Source organism: Macrotis lagotis, chromosome 1 (assembly GCF_037893015.1).
Source record: "Macrotis lagotis isolate mMagLag1 chromosome 1, bilby.v1.9.chrom.fasta, whole genome shotgun sequence".
NCBI lineage: Eukaryota > Metazoa > Chordata > Mammalia > Peramelemorphia > Peramelidae > Macrotis > Macrotis lagotis.
This window is the reverse complement of record NC_133658.1, coordinates 481,042,487-481,056,590: the sequence shown is the minus strand read 5'-3', so window position 1 is coordinate 481,056,590 and position 14,104 is coordinate 481,042,487. Positions and strand designations below refer to the sequence as shown.

The 14,104-nt window shown below is 36.6% G+C and overlaps 1 protein-coding gene across 1 annotated transcript in view; it reads right to left on the bottom strand.

Annotated features, from left to right (window-relative positions):
- Positions 1 to 14,104, bottom strand: part of OCA2 (OCA2 melanosomal transmembrane protein) — a 511,247-nt gene that overhangs the window by 373,926 nt on the left and 123,217 nt on the right. The window contains exon 11 of the mRNA XM_074231942.1: positions 9,782 to 9,920. Within this exon, the coding sequence (XP_074088043.1) occupies positions 9,782 to 9,920 (139 nt within the window). The remainder of the gene's footprint in view (positions 1 to 9,781; positions 9,921 to 14,104) is intronic.

Genomic DNA, 14,104 nt, shown 5'->3' with positions numbered 1-14,104 from the left:
TAATAGTGCCTTATCATTCTACCTTAATCAGATCACATCTGGAATATTGTATTCAATTCCAGATGACACATTTTTAAGAGGCTTTGAATAGCTGGAGAGTGTCCAGAAGAAGGTAACCAGAATAGGGGAAGGCCTTGAGACTTGGAATGTTTAATATGGAAGAGAGAAGACAAGGGAAATGGAATAGTTGGCTTCAAGTATTTGGGGAAGTGTCACATGAATGAAGACAGAATAACCACTGAGTGCAGTTGCTTGACAAATATTTATTAAAAATTTAATAAATACCAGAAACTGTGACAAAATTTAGAATTTTTCAAAAGGTAAAAATACTGTCTCAGCCCTAAAGGAGCTCACATTTCAGTGGGGGGAACATCCTATAAATAAGTTATACATAAAATATGTTGAAAGAATTGTTGAAAGGTAATCTTAGAGGGAAAATACTAATAATGGAGAAGGAAGGAAGGAAGGAAGGAAGGAAGGAAGGAAGGAAGGAAGGAAGGAAGGAAGGAAGGAAGGAAGGAAGGAAGGAAGGAAGGAAGGAAAGAAGGAAAAAGCATTTCTTAAGCATTTTTAAAAAATCTTATTTAATCTTCCCAGAACCCTAGGAAGTAAGTGATATTATTATCCCTGTTTTATGGTTGAGAAAAGTGAGATAGATAGAAGTTAAGTGACTTGCCCAGGGTCACACAGGGTCTGTTGTTGAATTTGAACTCAGGTCTTCCTAGCTCCAGGACAAAACTCTATCCATTGTTCTATCCATTACCAAGTTGCCAAAGATCACTAAACTTGGAGTTAGGAGATCTGTATCTGCCTTTTACTAGTTATATGTCTTTTAGTAAACCATTCAACCTCTTTGAATCTCAATTTCTACATATATAAAACAGAAATAACAATGTTTACATTCAGGACATTTTTCTTAGGTTTGTTGTGAGGAAAACAACCCAATTCCTTCTGCTTTTACTCTATTTACCCTTCTTAATTGTCCTCCATGCAATTAAAGACACTAAGGGTCTTTTCTCCTATCCTAAAGTAGTTCTCTTGCTTCCTAGCTATTTACCATTTCACTTTCTCCATATTACTTAGTTCTCTGTATGAGACAGCTTCTTTTGAGCTCTCTCTCTCTCTCTCTCTCTCTCTCTCTCTCTCTCTCTCTCTCTCTCTCTCTCTCCTCTCTCTCTCGATTTCAATTCAGAAGTCATAGGAAAAAGTTTAGGAAAAAAGCAAAATTATAACTTTGAGAAGGAAATAATCCATGCAAATTTCATGCACATTTTAAAGCTAATTCTTATGCTAAGCTTTTTATGTAAATATATCTGTGGGTCTCCTACTGTTTTCATGTATCTTTGTAATTTCCTTAAAAAAGCCATTTCCTAAAGCTCCTATGTCAAAAAAAAAACCCATCTACAATAAGACTTCTATTTGTATAGCTCTTTTATTTAGTCCTTTCCTACTTGTGACAGTATTGTTATAGCCCTTCTTACATTTAGTTCTTTTTTTTAGCTCTACATACTTTTATCCTCAGTTGGACAGAGAATCTTTACTTATGGTGAAAAAATGCTGCAAAATAATAGTGATAATTCAAATTTTTATACCACTTTACTGGTTTACAAAGCACTTTCCTCACAATGGAAAAGCAATTAATCAATTCCACCATAAAGTGGCAGTTATTGAAACTAAGATCCATTGAAACCTTGAAAGGAACTACTTTCATTTGACCATAAATCTTTCTTTAGAAAAAAAAAATCATTCTGTTCCCAGTTCAAAAATCTTGTTTCCTAACAGCAAGATACTTAGGCTATTTCTCTAAGAAGTCAAGATATTGAATCACTTAATTTTTAAAACAGTTAAATGGGATGGGCAAAATATCCAAATAAATTTTGATGAATTTTTTAAAGTTGAATCAATTGCCAGATATAATGGCAGCTCTATGCAAAATCCAAGAATGAAAGTAGTTCATTGTTACATCTTACAGTTTCCAGAGAATCTACATCCTTGCATCTCCACTGTCTATGAATAGATAATAGAAATTAGAGTTGTAAAGAACCTGAGAAATTTTTTTTTCGTCAATCCTCTTCCCTTACAACTAAGAAAACTTAGAGTCATAGAGCTAAAATGACTCTTTAAACAAAGAATAGGGGTGGCTAGGTGGCAAAATGGATAGAGCACTGGCCTTGGAGTCAGGAGTACCTGAGTTCAAATCCAGCCTCAGACACTTAATAATTACCTAGCCCTTGGGCAAGCCACTTAACCCCATTGCCTTGCAAAAACTAAAAAACAAAGAATAAAGACAAAGTCTGGATTCCAAAGCCAAGGTTCTATATCATGCAGAGGGAATGACAGAACTTTATACATGGGATAAATAAGATTTTCCAATATTGGTCTTCCACTGTAGATTTGGCTGGCACTTGGCTAACCAAACTGACTTCACTTTAGTTGTTACTTCATAGACTTTTGAAGTTTTCAGAGAAAAAAGGCACTTTTTAAAATATTGTTAGCTAGGCATTATTGGGCATACCTGTAATCCCTTCTAGTAGAGGGGTAAAAAAGGAAGAAATTAGGTTTGGTTTCAGGAGTTCTAAGCTATAGTTGGATAAAAGACCATCAGTTGTCTGGTTCCAACACAGCATATGGGAGTAGAGAATCATTAGGCTGCCCAAGGAGGGCTGAACTACCCAGATTAGAAAAATGGAGAAAGTTAAAAGTTCTGGTAGGCTATCAGAATTGGGATCAGTCTCCTAAGTGGCTTCTGTACTTCCAGTCAGGGCAAGATAGAGAGAGCCAGTCTCCAAAACAAAAACAAACACATACACATATCATACATACACAAAGTAAAATCATATCATAATCTTATTTATCATAAAATAACAATAAATATAAAGAAGAGATAACAATGTTACATAAAATCTCTAGTCATTAACAATGTTGAATAAAATGATGAAAAATTGATTGAATTTGTTAAAGTAAAAGAGCAGTCTTTCAATATCAACTTGGCAATAAGTATCTAGTACACAACCCCAGAATCTATGCTCAGCCCTGTGCTTTTAAATTGTTTTGTCAAGAAAGGTATAAAATTCCCAAAAGTCTCCCAAGTTTTCAGTTGTCCATTTTTTTCAGGCTTATCCTTGGAGGGGAGAGTAGGGGGGGAAATAAGAGCAGGGGCATGGTAAAAAGAGAGATTGACAAAGAAAATAGTAAGTAAAAATAAGATGGAGGTAAATTCACAAAGAATAATTACAGGATTGTGATGTGAATGGGATGTTTATAAAAGCCCTTAGTGATGGCAAAGAACTGGAATTTGCAGAGATCCCCATCAATTGGGGATAGCTGAACAAACTGTGGTATATGGTTGTGGTGGAATACTACTGTGCTAAAAGAAATGATGAACTCAATAATCTTGGAAAGGCATGGAAACACTTGCATGAAATGGACAAGAGTGAAGTGAGCAGAATCAAGAGAACATTATATACAGTAAGAATAGTTACTGCATTAAGAATGACTTTGAATAACTAAGTCATTTTTATGGGGTTTTTGGTTTATTTATTTTATATTATTACAATAATTTTGTTATAAGAGTAACATCACCCCCCCCCCAAGAAGGTGAAAATCCTCAAGAATAGAGAGAGAGAGGAAAAAAATGTTCTTCATTCTATGTTCAGATTCCAGTGACTCTGTCTCTTGGGTGAGTTGACTTCTTTATCATAAGTTCACCAGAGAAGTTACTTCAATATTTTTCCCTCAGTTGCTATTACTAGCTGTACCTCCACTCTATTCCTCCCCACTCTCATTTATTCTATTCGCTCTCTCCTTTTATCCTGGCCCTGTCCAAAAGTGTGTTGTACCTGAGTACCCTCTCCCTCAATCTTCCCTCTCTTCTATCACCTATCCCCCCCTTCCCTCCACCATTCCCCCTTATCCCATTCCTTTCTTCTCATTTTTCTCTAGGGCAAGATAGATTTCTATACCCTATTAAGTGTGTTTGTTATTTCCTCTCTGAGTCATTTCTGATGAGAATGAAGGCTCACTCATTCCCCCCTTGCCTTCCCCCATCCCACTCCATTGAAAAAGTTTTTTTTCTTAAACATTGTATACCCTAACAGCAACATGGGGATAATAATCAAACTTGATGGACTTGCTCATCACATCAGTGAAACAATCAGGGACAATTTGTGGAGTCTGAACAAAGACCAAAGCCTTACCTTTAATTTAAAAACAAAAACAAAAAAGCCAATATCTTATTACATAATTTTGCTATCTCTTATATTTTATATTTTTTCCTTAAGGATATGATTTCTCTGTCATCACATTCAACTTAGATCAGTGTATACCATGGAAACAATGTAAAGATTAACAAACTGCCTTCTGGTGGGGGAAGCAAGCTTAGGGGAAAAATTGGAAAACTCAAAATAAATAAAATCTAAGAAAAAATAACAAAAAAAGGTTTTTTCTTGACTATTATGTGAAATACCTTAGCTCCTTCTTAATCTCCTTTCTCTTCCTCCCAGTATTTTTTTTCACCCATTGACTCCATCTTTTTACTATATTATTCCATTATATTCCACTCCCTGTGCCCTGTCTATATATGCTCCTTCTAACAGCTCTTATAAATGAGAGTTATCAGTTATCAATATCTTCTTCCCATGCAGGATACTAACAGTTCAATATCATTAAGTTCCTCATAGTTAGTCCTTCTCATCTACCCCTTCTATGGTTTACCAGAGTCCTGTACTTAGAGATCAAACTTTCTGTTCAGCTCTGGTTGTTTCAATAGGTAAGTTTGAAAGTCCCCTGTTTCACTGAAAGTCCACCCCTGAAATGATGTTCAGTTTTGCTGGGTAGTTGATTCTTGGTTGTAAACCAAGATCTTTTGCCATCCAGAATATCATATTCCAATCTCTATGAGCCCTTAATGTAGATGCTGCTAGATCCTGTATAATCCTCACTATGGAGCCTCTGTAGTTGAATCGTTTGTTCCTGGCAGCTTTTAGTATTTTCTCCTTGACTTGGTAATTTTGGATTTGGACTATAATATTACTGGAAGTTTTTCTTTTGGGATCTCTTTCATGAGGTGATCAGTGAATTCCCTCAATTTCTATTTACCCTCTGCTTCTAGGATCTCAGGGCAATTTTACTGTATTATTTCTTGAAAAATGAAGTCTAGGCACTTTTCCTGGTCATGACTTTCAGGTAGCCCAATAATTTTTAAATTATTTCTGTTGGATCTGTTTTCAAGGTCAGTTGTTTTTTCCAATGAGATATTTCACATTTTCTTCTAATTTTTGGCTTTTTTTGGAAGAGTTTTTATTTCTTCCTGATTTCTTGCAAAGTCATCAACTTCCTTTAGTTTCATTCTGCATTTGAAGGAGTTATTTTCTTCAGATAGTTTTTTTATCTCCTTTTCCAGCTGGCCAATTCTGCTTTTTAAGGCATTCTTATCTTCATTTGCCTTTTGTTTTGCTTTTTTTTTCCATTTGGCCTAAACTGGTTTTTAACATGTTGCTTTCTTCAGTAATTTTTTGTATTTCTTTCACTAAGATGTTGATTTGGATTTCATGATTTTTCTGCATTGCTCTCATTTCTGCTCCCAATTTTTCCTCCACCTCCCTTAATTACTTCTCAAAGTCTTTTTTGAGCTCATCCATCGTCTGAGCCCTTTTCTATTTCTCTTGGAGGTTTTGGATACAGAAGCTTCTATTTGTTGTCATTTGAGTGTGTCTTGTGGTCCTGCATGGGACCAAAGTAATTTTCTATGGTCAGATTCTTTATTTTCTGTTGTTTACTCATTTCCTTAGCCCAAGACTAATTTACAGCACTTCCAAGGCTTTGAGGGAGGGGTTTGAGACACCCCACTAGGATTTTTATTCCTCCAAGGTCTTATGCTCTATTGCCTGTACTTTGATTTGTAGATGACCACAGGCACTCCCCTCTGTCCTGGAGCTGTGAGGAGGGTCCCTGCTATCTTGTATGGAAGGCCAAACTGCAACCTGGTTCTGAGTGTGAGAAAACAACAGAATCCTACCCCAGGGAGAGCAGAGAGATTTCTGCAGTCTCCCCAACCCCTTTACCATATGTGGGATGTGCTCTGGAGGTGCAGGCTGGTTTCCCCTGATTCTCACTGCAGGTTCTACTGCCAGTGCACCTCACTCCATACTCATTCTGGTGTAGCAGAGTTCTCTCACCACCCCTTCAACCTCTTTTGGGTGATCCCTGGGCTGGGCTGGGCTAGGCTATACTGAGGCTTTTTTCCCAAATCCAGGTCCTGAAGAAAAACATACCTTTCCTACAGAACTTCTAAGTGATCTTAGACTGGGAAAATGTATCACTCAGTCTTTCTGTGGGTTCTGCCCCCTCTAAATTTTGGCTAGAGCCATCCTTTGTTTTTTGGGGAGTTTGGAGGGTTGGAATTCCCAGGAAATGCTGCCTTCATGCTGCCATCTTGGCCCCCAACCCTGAGATATTTAGCATAGAGAAGAGAAGACTCTAAGGGGTATGATAAATATCCTTAATTTTTTGAGGAGCTATAATGTAAAAGAGATTACATGTATTGAGTTTTGCCCCACAAAAGTGGAACCAGGCACAATAAAAGTAAGTAACAAAAAGACACACCTTTTTTGAAAAACTGGTAGCATCTTATACAGTGGCTGTAGATTTTTTTAACTTGCATTTCCTGCTTTTTCGTGCTTGTTGTCTTTGCACTCATTGTTTCGCATTTGATACCAGTATATTAGGTCACATTTTGCCTCATTCTGCCCAGAACTGGCTCAGAACAGATTTTTGTGCAGTGCTGAATTCAGGTTCAGAGTGATCCAGTTTGCAAAAGTGAATGAAATCCTACTGCTGAACATCAGTTTGGTCTTCCTCCAACTGAGAAAACAATCCAAGACTGACTACCAGAACAAGAAATCCTACTGAAAACACCCCAGCAAAAAGCCATGAGAGGCAAATCAGCAAAATGGCCTGATGTAGAGAGGTAATTGAAGAGGTGGATTGAAGAGCAAAGGAACATTGGAATTCCTATGTCCACAAACATGGTTCAGCATGAAGCAAGAAGAATTGCTGATGAAAAAAGAAGTTACTGATTTCAAAGGAGGACACAACTGATACTTCAGATTCATGACATGGAATGGACTGAGCATGCATCCATCCACCAGACTTGCCCCCAAAATGCCGAAAGCTACGAGCAGAAGGTCCTTGAATTTCATGATGAATAAATTTGAATTCAATAATTTTAAGTAATACTTTTTTTTTCAAATTTCATGCCCCCAAAATAAGATGCATCTTATACATGGGGAAATATGGTAGGCTTGATATACGGAAACTTTCCTTACAATCGGAACTTTCCAAAAGTGGCATAAACTTTATTGGGAAATGATGGATATTCCCTATGAAGCAGAAACTGGATGAACTCAAGTCAGATGTGTTAAAGACAGTTTCTATCAGGTTTGGGCCATATTAACTGGCTTCTAAGATTCCTTGCAATTTCTCTGAATCTGTAAAAACTGCATTCATTCTGCAATCCCTGCCACATCTGCCTGAGTCTTCCCTCATTCCTTCTTTCCTTTCTTTCTATGTATTTTTTTTAGGTTTTTTCAAGGCAAATGGGGTTAAGTGGCTTGCCCAAGGCCACACAGCTAGGTAATTATTAAGTGCCTGAGACCAGATTTGAACCCAGGTACTCCTGACTCCAAGGCCAGTGCTTTATCCACTACACCACCTAGCCACCCCTTTTCCTTTCTTTCTAATAGGAACTCTTCAAAGTAGTTTTTTTTCCTTTGATAGAATTAATGAATCTGGCTTCACCTGCTGTGAAAGGGGTACTCAATAATCAAAGCAGAATAGCTTTGTGGTTCACCCCAAAAAGGAGCTTTGGAAGAAAACCTATCAGGAGGAGGGTGGAATGTTACCACAGAAAGACTTTAATGTCCCACTAAAGCAGAGGTTACTACTGATGAGAGGGTTTTTGTAGCAGAGCAATATTATTCTGCTAGAAAATGCACAAGTCCTTTGGCAGCTAGAGAGGAATTCTCCCCCCTTTAACTAGGCACTAAGAAGAGAATTAAAGAGAAAAGAATATAAATTGCACCCTGAAAGAGAGTCATTCCTTTTAACTATGATAATACTCATTCCAGGCTCCTTCTTTTAAATGTCAATACATAGGGAAGAAAAAGAAAGGGGGATTACAGAAAAGGGCAGTAAGAGGGTACAGAGCACAAACTTTGTCTTCTGTCCAATTTTGCCTAAGGTCCAGCCTGATCCTGAGGAAGCATTTCTAAGGACTACTGCAAAGTCTATTATTGATTTTCTTTATTACTGTATAAATTACATATTTACTATTTATTTTCCCTGTGAATATTCTCAAAATTAATTTCAAAGCTTAAAATAATTTTGGAAGACTTTTCCTTCCATTAGTCTGATAATGAACATCTAAAGAATACACAATAAATTCGCCTCTTCTGGGATGCAAATATCTGCCTGCAATCTCATTACACTGTTGATAGCTAGATCTTATAAATTAATCACTGCTGAAAACACTTTTCCCTTGGAATTCATTTGTGACTTCATAGAGATAAGTATTGTCTTATCTGCTCAGTGCTAATGAATAAATAGAAGCAGTTCAGATTTATCCACAAAACCCTGGAAGGGTAGAGCTTTCCTGAAAGATAAAGTTTAACCCTGAACTACTGATGGGGTATCATTTTCAATGAAAGGTAAGAAATTGTATCTCCTGACCTGGAGAGTGCTCCTCAAAAGGATGCTATTCTGGTAAATGACATTGATCAAAGAGTTCATTTAAGGGCTTGAACTCATCATAGGTCTGAATCTCTAATGGGTCACAAGAAAAAAAAATGAATTCTAAGGCTACTCATTTGAATGCCCTGCCTTTGGCCCATTACCACTAGATTTTAAATCTGGGAAGCTTCTATAGCAGGCTGTTAAATGACCTGAAAAACCATTGTGGAATACAGGGATGATTTAATATAAAGAATGTGAATAGTATGACTTTCTCCCTCGCCCCTCACACTATGAATGACATGGTACAGCACACAAGTGCACTTTTGAGGTCAGTTTTATTATTCCAATTTCAGTTTTATGCATTCAAATGCAAGACTCCAAAGGCAGCTTTAAAACAGCATACAATTAATTCTATTGTCCTCCAAGAAAGGCAATGTACCTGGGATTGCACTTTAATACCAATTAGGGACTCACTTGGGGCAGCTTTATAAAGATAAACCATAGTATTCTCTTCCATCTTGTGTCAGAATATATTATCTGTTATAAAAATTGAGAAAAAAGAGACAAAAGCAGAGATTGGAAATAAGGTCAGGGAAAAAACCTTACTTGGAACTAGATCTTATCATGAAATACTTCCACTAAGAGGCCAGGAATTATATCTTACCTACCACTAAATGGAGGGTAACCCAAATTTTCTAGATATCTACATACATTAATTTACCCAACACTCCTTTCTTTTCTTCCTTATTCCTTCCACCACTCCCCCCCCCCCACTTCCTTTCTTCTTCTTTTCTCTCTTCTTTTCTTTGGTCTCTGATTATGTGTGTATCATAAATTAAACCAGCATGAGAATGAGACAATTTTAAAGTGCTTAACTCCTAATGCAAATGTCAGCCAACCACTATTATACACTTAAGTTGTCCAATAGCACCTAAAAGAAAAGGTCAAGAACAAAGAGATATACTTGGTTTCTAGCAAAGATACCCCTAAGGATAAGAGGTTTAAGTTGACAAATAAACCATTATCTGCAATCCAATTATTTGTTACATACCATCTTCCTCAACTCCTGATTGGAAACAATAATCACATTTGGTGGATCCCCAACAGCTGTGGCAGTTCCTCCGATATTTGTAAAAATTACTTCTGCTATTAGGACATGCCTGGGATCAAGATTGAGCACCTCACATAACCTGTTGAAGATGGAGGGAAATGAAACACTTGCTTAGCCTTTGATTAAATTGCCCTTCAGATTCTGAGAGTCTTATATAAACTTAAATAACAAAAACAAACTTTAATACTTAAAGAATAAAACATGGGGGCGGCTAGGTGGCGTAGTGGATAAAGCACTGGCCTTGGAGTCAGGAGTACCTGGGTTCAAATCTGGTCTCAGACACTTAATAATTACCTAGCTTGTGGCCTTGGGCAAGTCACTTAAACCCATTTGCCTTGCAAAAAAAAAAAAAAAAACCTAAAAAAAAAAGAATAAAACATACACATACACAGACAACCACACACACACATACACACACACACACACACACACACACACACACACACAAAAGGTTAAAAGAAATATATCTGGGCTCAGCAACAAGGACTGCTCAGATCATAGCACTATGTATTTAATTCGCCAGTGATTCAGCATCCTTTTCTGTAAATTATAAATAAACCCACTTCCCTCCCCCCCCAGGAGGAGAGTACCAGAAAGGTGCCTTCATAGGCATGGAATTTTTCTGCCTGTGGCTCTCCCAGCAGTTTTTATCCAAAGAGCAAGGAGTTTATGATAAGACTGATTTCCTTGAATGAGGGAGTAACTTGATAACTAGATTGCCCCAGGGTAAATTTCTTCAGTATCAGAAAAAGCAACAAGATCTGCAGTATTCAAAGCACCAGGAAACCCACTATGGGGTCCTAGATTACTTTTTGTTGCTTTGTTACCTTTGTCTTGCCCCAAATTGGACAGCTCCTAATGTACACTCCAACCCATTCCTGGAGTCCCCAGTTTAATGCATACTGGGCATTGGATTATTCCTGAATCAAGTCTAGTTTTTTCACATGTTCCTCTCTCATAATGGGGGGGGGGGGGAATTTAAGCATGTTTGCCACTAACAAATCCTATACTCTGTGAACCTAAAGAATACTTTGTGCCCCAAGAGTGAGAGGGGACTAAATTCAGTTATTGAAATTTTATTCATCAGTTGTTTGGAAAAGCTAGGACTTTATTGTCTGGGCAGATAAGTTGCAATAGAGTCAGGAAGATCTGAGCTCAAATATGACCTCAGACACATGTACAAGTCACTTAACCCTGTTTGCCTTAGTTTCCTAATCTGAAAAATGAGCTAGAAAGGGAAATTGAAAACTATTCCATTATTTTCGTTAAGAAAATTCCAAATGGGGTTCACAAAGAGTTATACATGACTGAAACAACTAAGCAAAAAAATAAACCTGGAATATAGACCTGGAGAGGCCTTGTAATCTCACTTTCATCTCCAGGGAATTTGTGATTTGTCTTCAAGAACATCAAGATCTTTAGCAAGAAACCAAGGGTAGTTTCTAGGAATAGCACAGTCAGTCCCAAGAAGGGAAGGAATTATTCTATTTTTTGTTTTCTCAAACATTTATAACTTATCTCCAGTCCTAATTCTAGTTTACCAAACCACCACCAACAGAATCCTAGGAAGGAATGTGTACCACGGTCCTTGGAAAAATTCTTGCTAGCAGATAGAAACTACTACCTTCTTTTTAGTATTCCTGCATTGGCCATAAACAGCCTTTTTAAAGAAAAATGAAGACCTATTGAAGTCAAAAAAACCACAATCAGTGGAAAATGAAAAAAAAACTTGTCATGTGTTTAAAAAATACTTATTAGAGAAAATTTGTGCAAATCTTTGGGCAGAAAGAGGATACAATTCAAGATACAATTAAACATGTCACATGAGTTTAAGCTAAAAATAGCAAGACTGTATAACCAAAGACTTATGGATCATACAATTGTGCTTAGTTTGAATAAACACAAACTTGTTTACTGACCTTAATATAAAGGCAAGAGAACAAGTTGTCTTAATCAAACCAATCAAAATGCTACTATGCAATAGACAGGTTATAAAAAACTGATGAAATACCCTACTTTCAGATATGAGACTGCTAAAAATGGAAAAGTCCATAAAAATTCATGAAACAAATTCACTGTTCATACAAACTCTATGATGAAGTTAAAGAAAAGGTATGGATACTTTGTGTGTACCCTCAACTTTTGGTGTTGATAGCAACAGCATCCCTTAATGTCATTGCCAGAAATAGAATGATGACCCAGATGCCTTATTGGACTGATTCAGTCTAGTGTTTCATGCATTACTCTCTCACAACAATACTGTGCTCTGGGAAGTCAGAGAGTGTTTTATGCCCCTAGAGTGATAGGGAAATAAATCTAGCTATTAATCTTTATTATCAGAAAAGTAGGAGAATTTTTGGTCTACTTCAACTCCACACTAATGACAACAGGCAATTATATTTGCAAAGTTATAGACAAGGGGCAAAAAGCCTAACAATTGAGAGAAAGTTAACATGATAGACATCCAAATATATATGTTTAAAACTCTCATTTTTTCCTTCTAAGAATAATCATAAAAATAATTATTTGGCTAATTATAACTATGAAGCTAACTACAGCCTGAAAAAGCTGAGTTAGATCTCAAAAATCATTGTTATTCTCATTATTTTAAATTTTAAAAGCATCTTGTCCATATATAACATTCTTTTATTAAAGATTTATTGAAGATCTACCAATAACTTTTGGTTCTTTACATGCAAATTACAACAATACTCCAGCTGGTGTGTGATCTCATCAAGGTGGAAATTCTTTCTAACAATGTTGACCAAAATCCATTTATGTCTTACCATTCTATGTAATTCTTTTGTTTCCTCCATCATGCTTCTCAAATTGGATGGGTGAGAGGAAGTCTAGGAAGTACTAGGTCTAGGAAATACTTCAACTGTGTCTTTCTTAACTCTTGAATTTGGATCAAACCCATATACTAGATATAGGTCAGCCTGGATCTGACTCATGTTAGTCATGCAGTAATTGTTTTGCTGTACATTGACTATTTCTTTCGTTTGTACATGCTAATAACTAAGAGTAAACGCTATGTAAAGAGGTAATGCTCTTTGAATTGTCTTAGGGTTTAATTCCATGATGCTTTCTTCATTTGACCAAGATTCAATGAAATATTGCAGACCCAGAGAGAAAGAAGATTTCCAATAAAGTAGTTTATTGAGACTATTTTGATGAGCTGAATCTGTATTCTATATCTTATTCAACCCAGGAAGAAACTTCCATGTAAAGTTGAGTTAGGGAATGGAAGATTACCTGTTCTCTGAGAATTTAAAGTATTTAGATTCCCTTGAAGTTCCCTCTGAGTGCTGAGTAGTTATCTATCCAAGAGTGACTAGCTTCCAAGGTGAGTGTGGAACTTCAACATTATCAGGCTAGAGAAAGCATCACCACTTCGTGGTCAAACAGGTGTTTTTTATGAGATACAGTCATATGATTCAAGATGCACTCTCATGTAACTATAGTAGCCCTTACCACTCCCTAATACCATATCTCATAAATTATTCTGTCTGTTTCTGTTTCTGTGTGTGTGTGTGTGTGATTTTCTCTTTTTCAAAATAAGTCCAGTTTATGCTCTGAAATATTCCCAATAAATTACCAAAATTGCAGAAACTTTCATTGGGTTATCCCCACCATAGAATAAACCCAAGGAGCTTATCTCATATGGATTTCTCAATCTTAATCCAATAATTTTTAAATTTAAGGAAAAAATCATTGATAATTAAAGGGAACATAATTTAACAGCATCATCAAGTAACACAGAAATACAAATAAACATTCCAACAACATAAAGAAAGAAAGCAGCAAGAGACCTCAAAAGTAGGGTCATCTCTTTCTCCCTTCTTTAGACCATACTTAGAGTCAGCATAAAGGGGGTTAAAACAGAACGGGATTGCAATTTAAACTCTGGATGAATATTTTCCTAGCACTGTACACAAAGAAAAGCAGGGGGAAGAAAAGAATTGTTGAGTGAACTTCATTTTAACCAATTGCCACAAAAACCAGTCAGGTATTAATTTGATTCTCTCTTTGATTTCCCTAGTTTATGAAGTCTCATCTTACCATCTCTAGTATGTTTTCCTTGCCTAGCACCCCAAAACTTGGATATAGGTCCTTCTTCATAGTCACAAGAAACTCCAAAAAAATAAGTTTTATTAAAATTCTGCACACAGGCTAGGCAAGCTTTCTTCCCAAATCTCTGATGTTGAGAAAGTCCTCCAACATCTCCCACCAAATTCTTGAGGTAGGTAAGGAGATTTAATG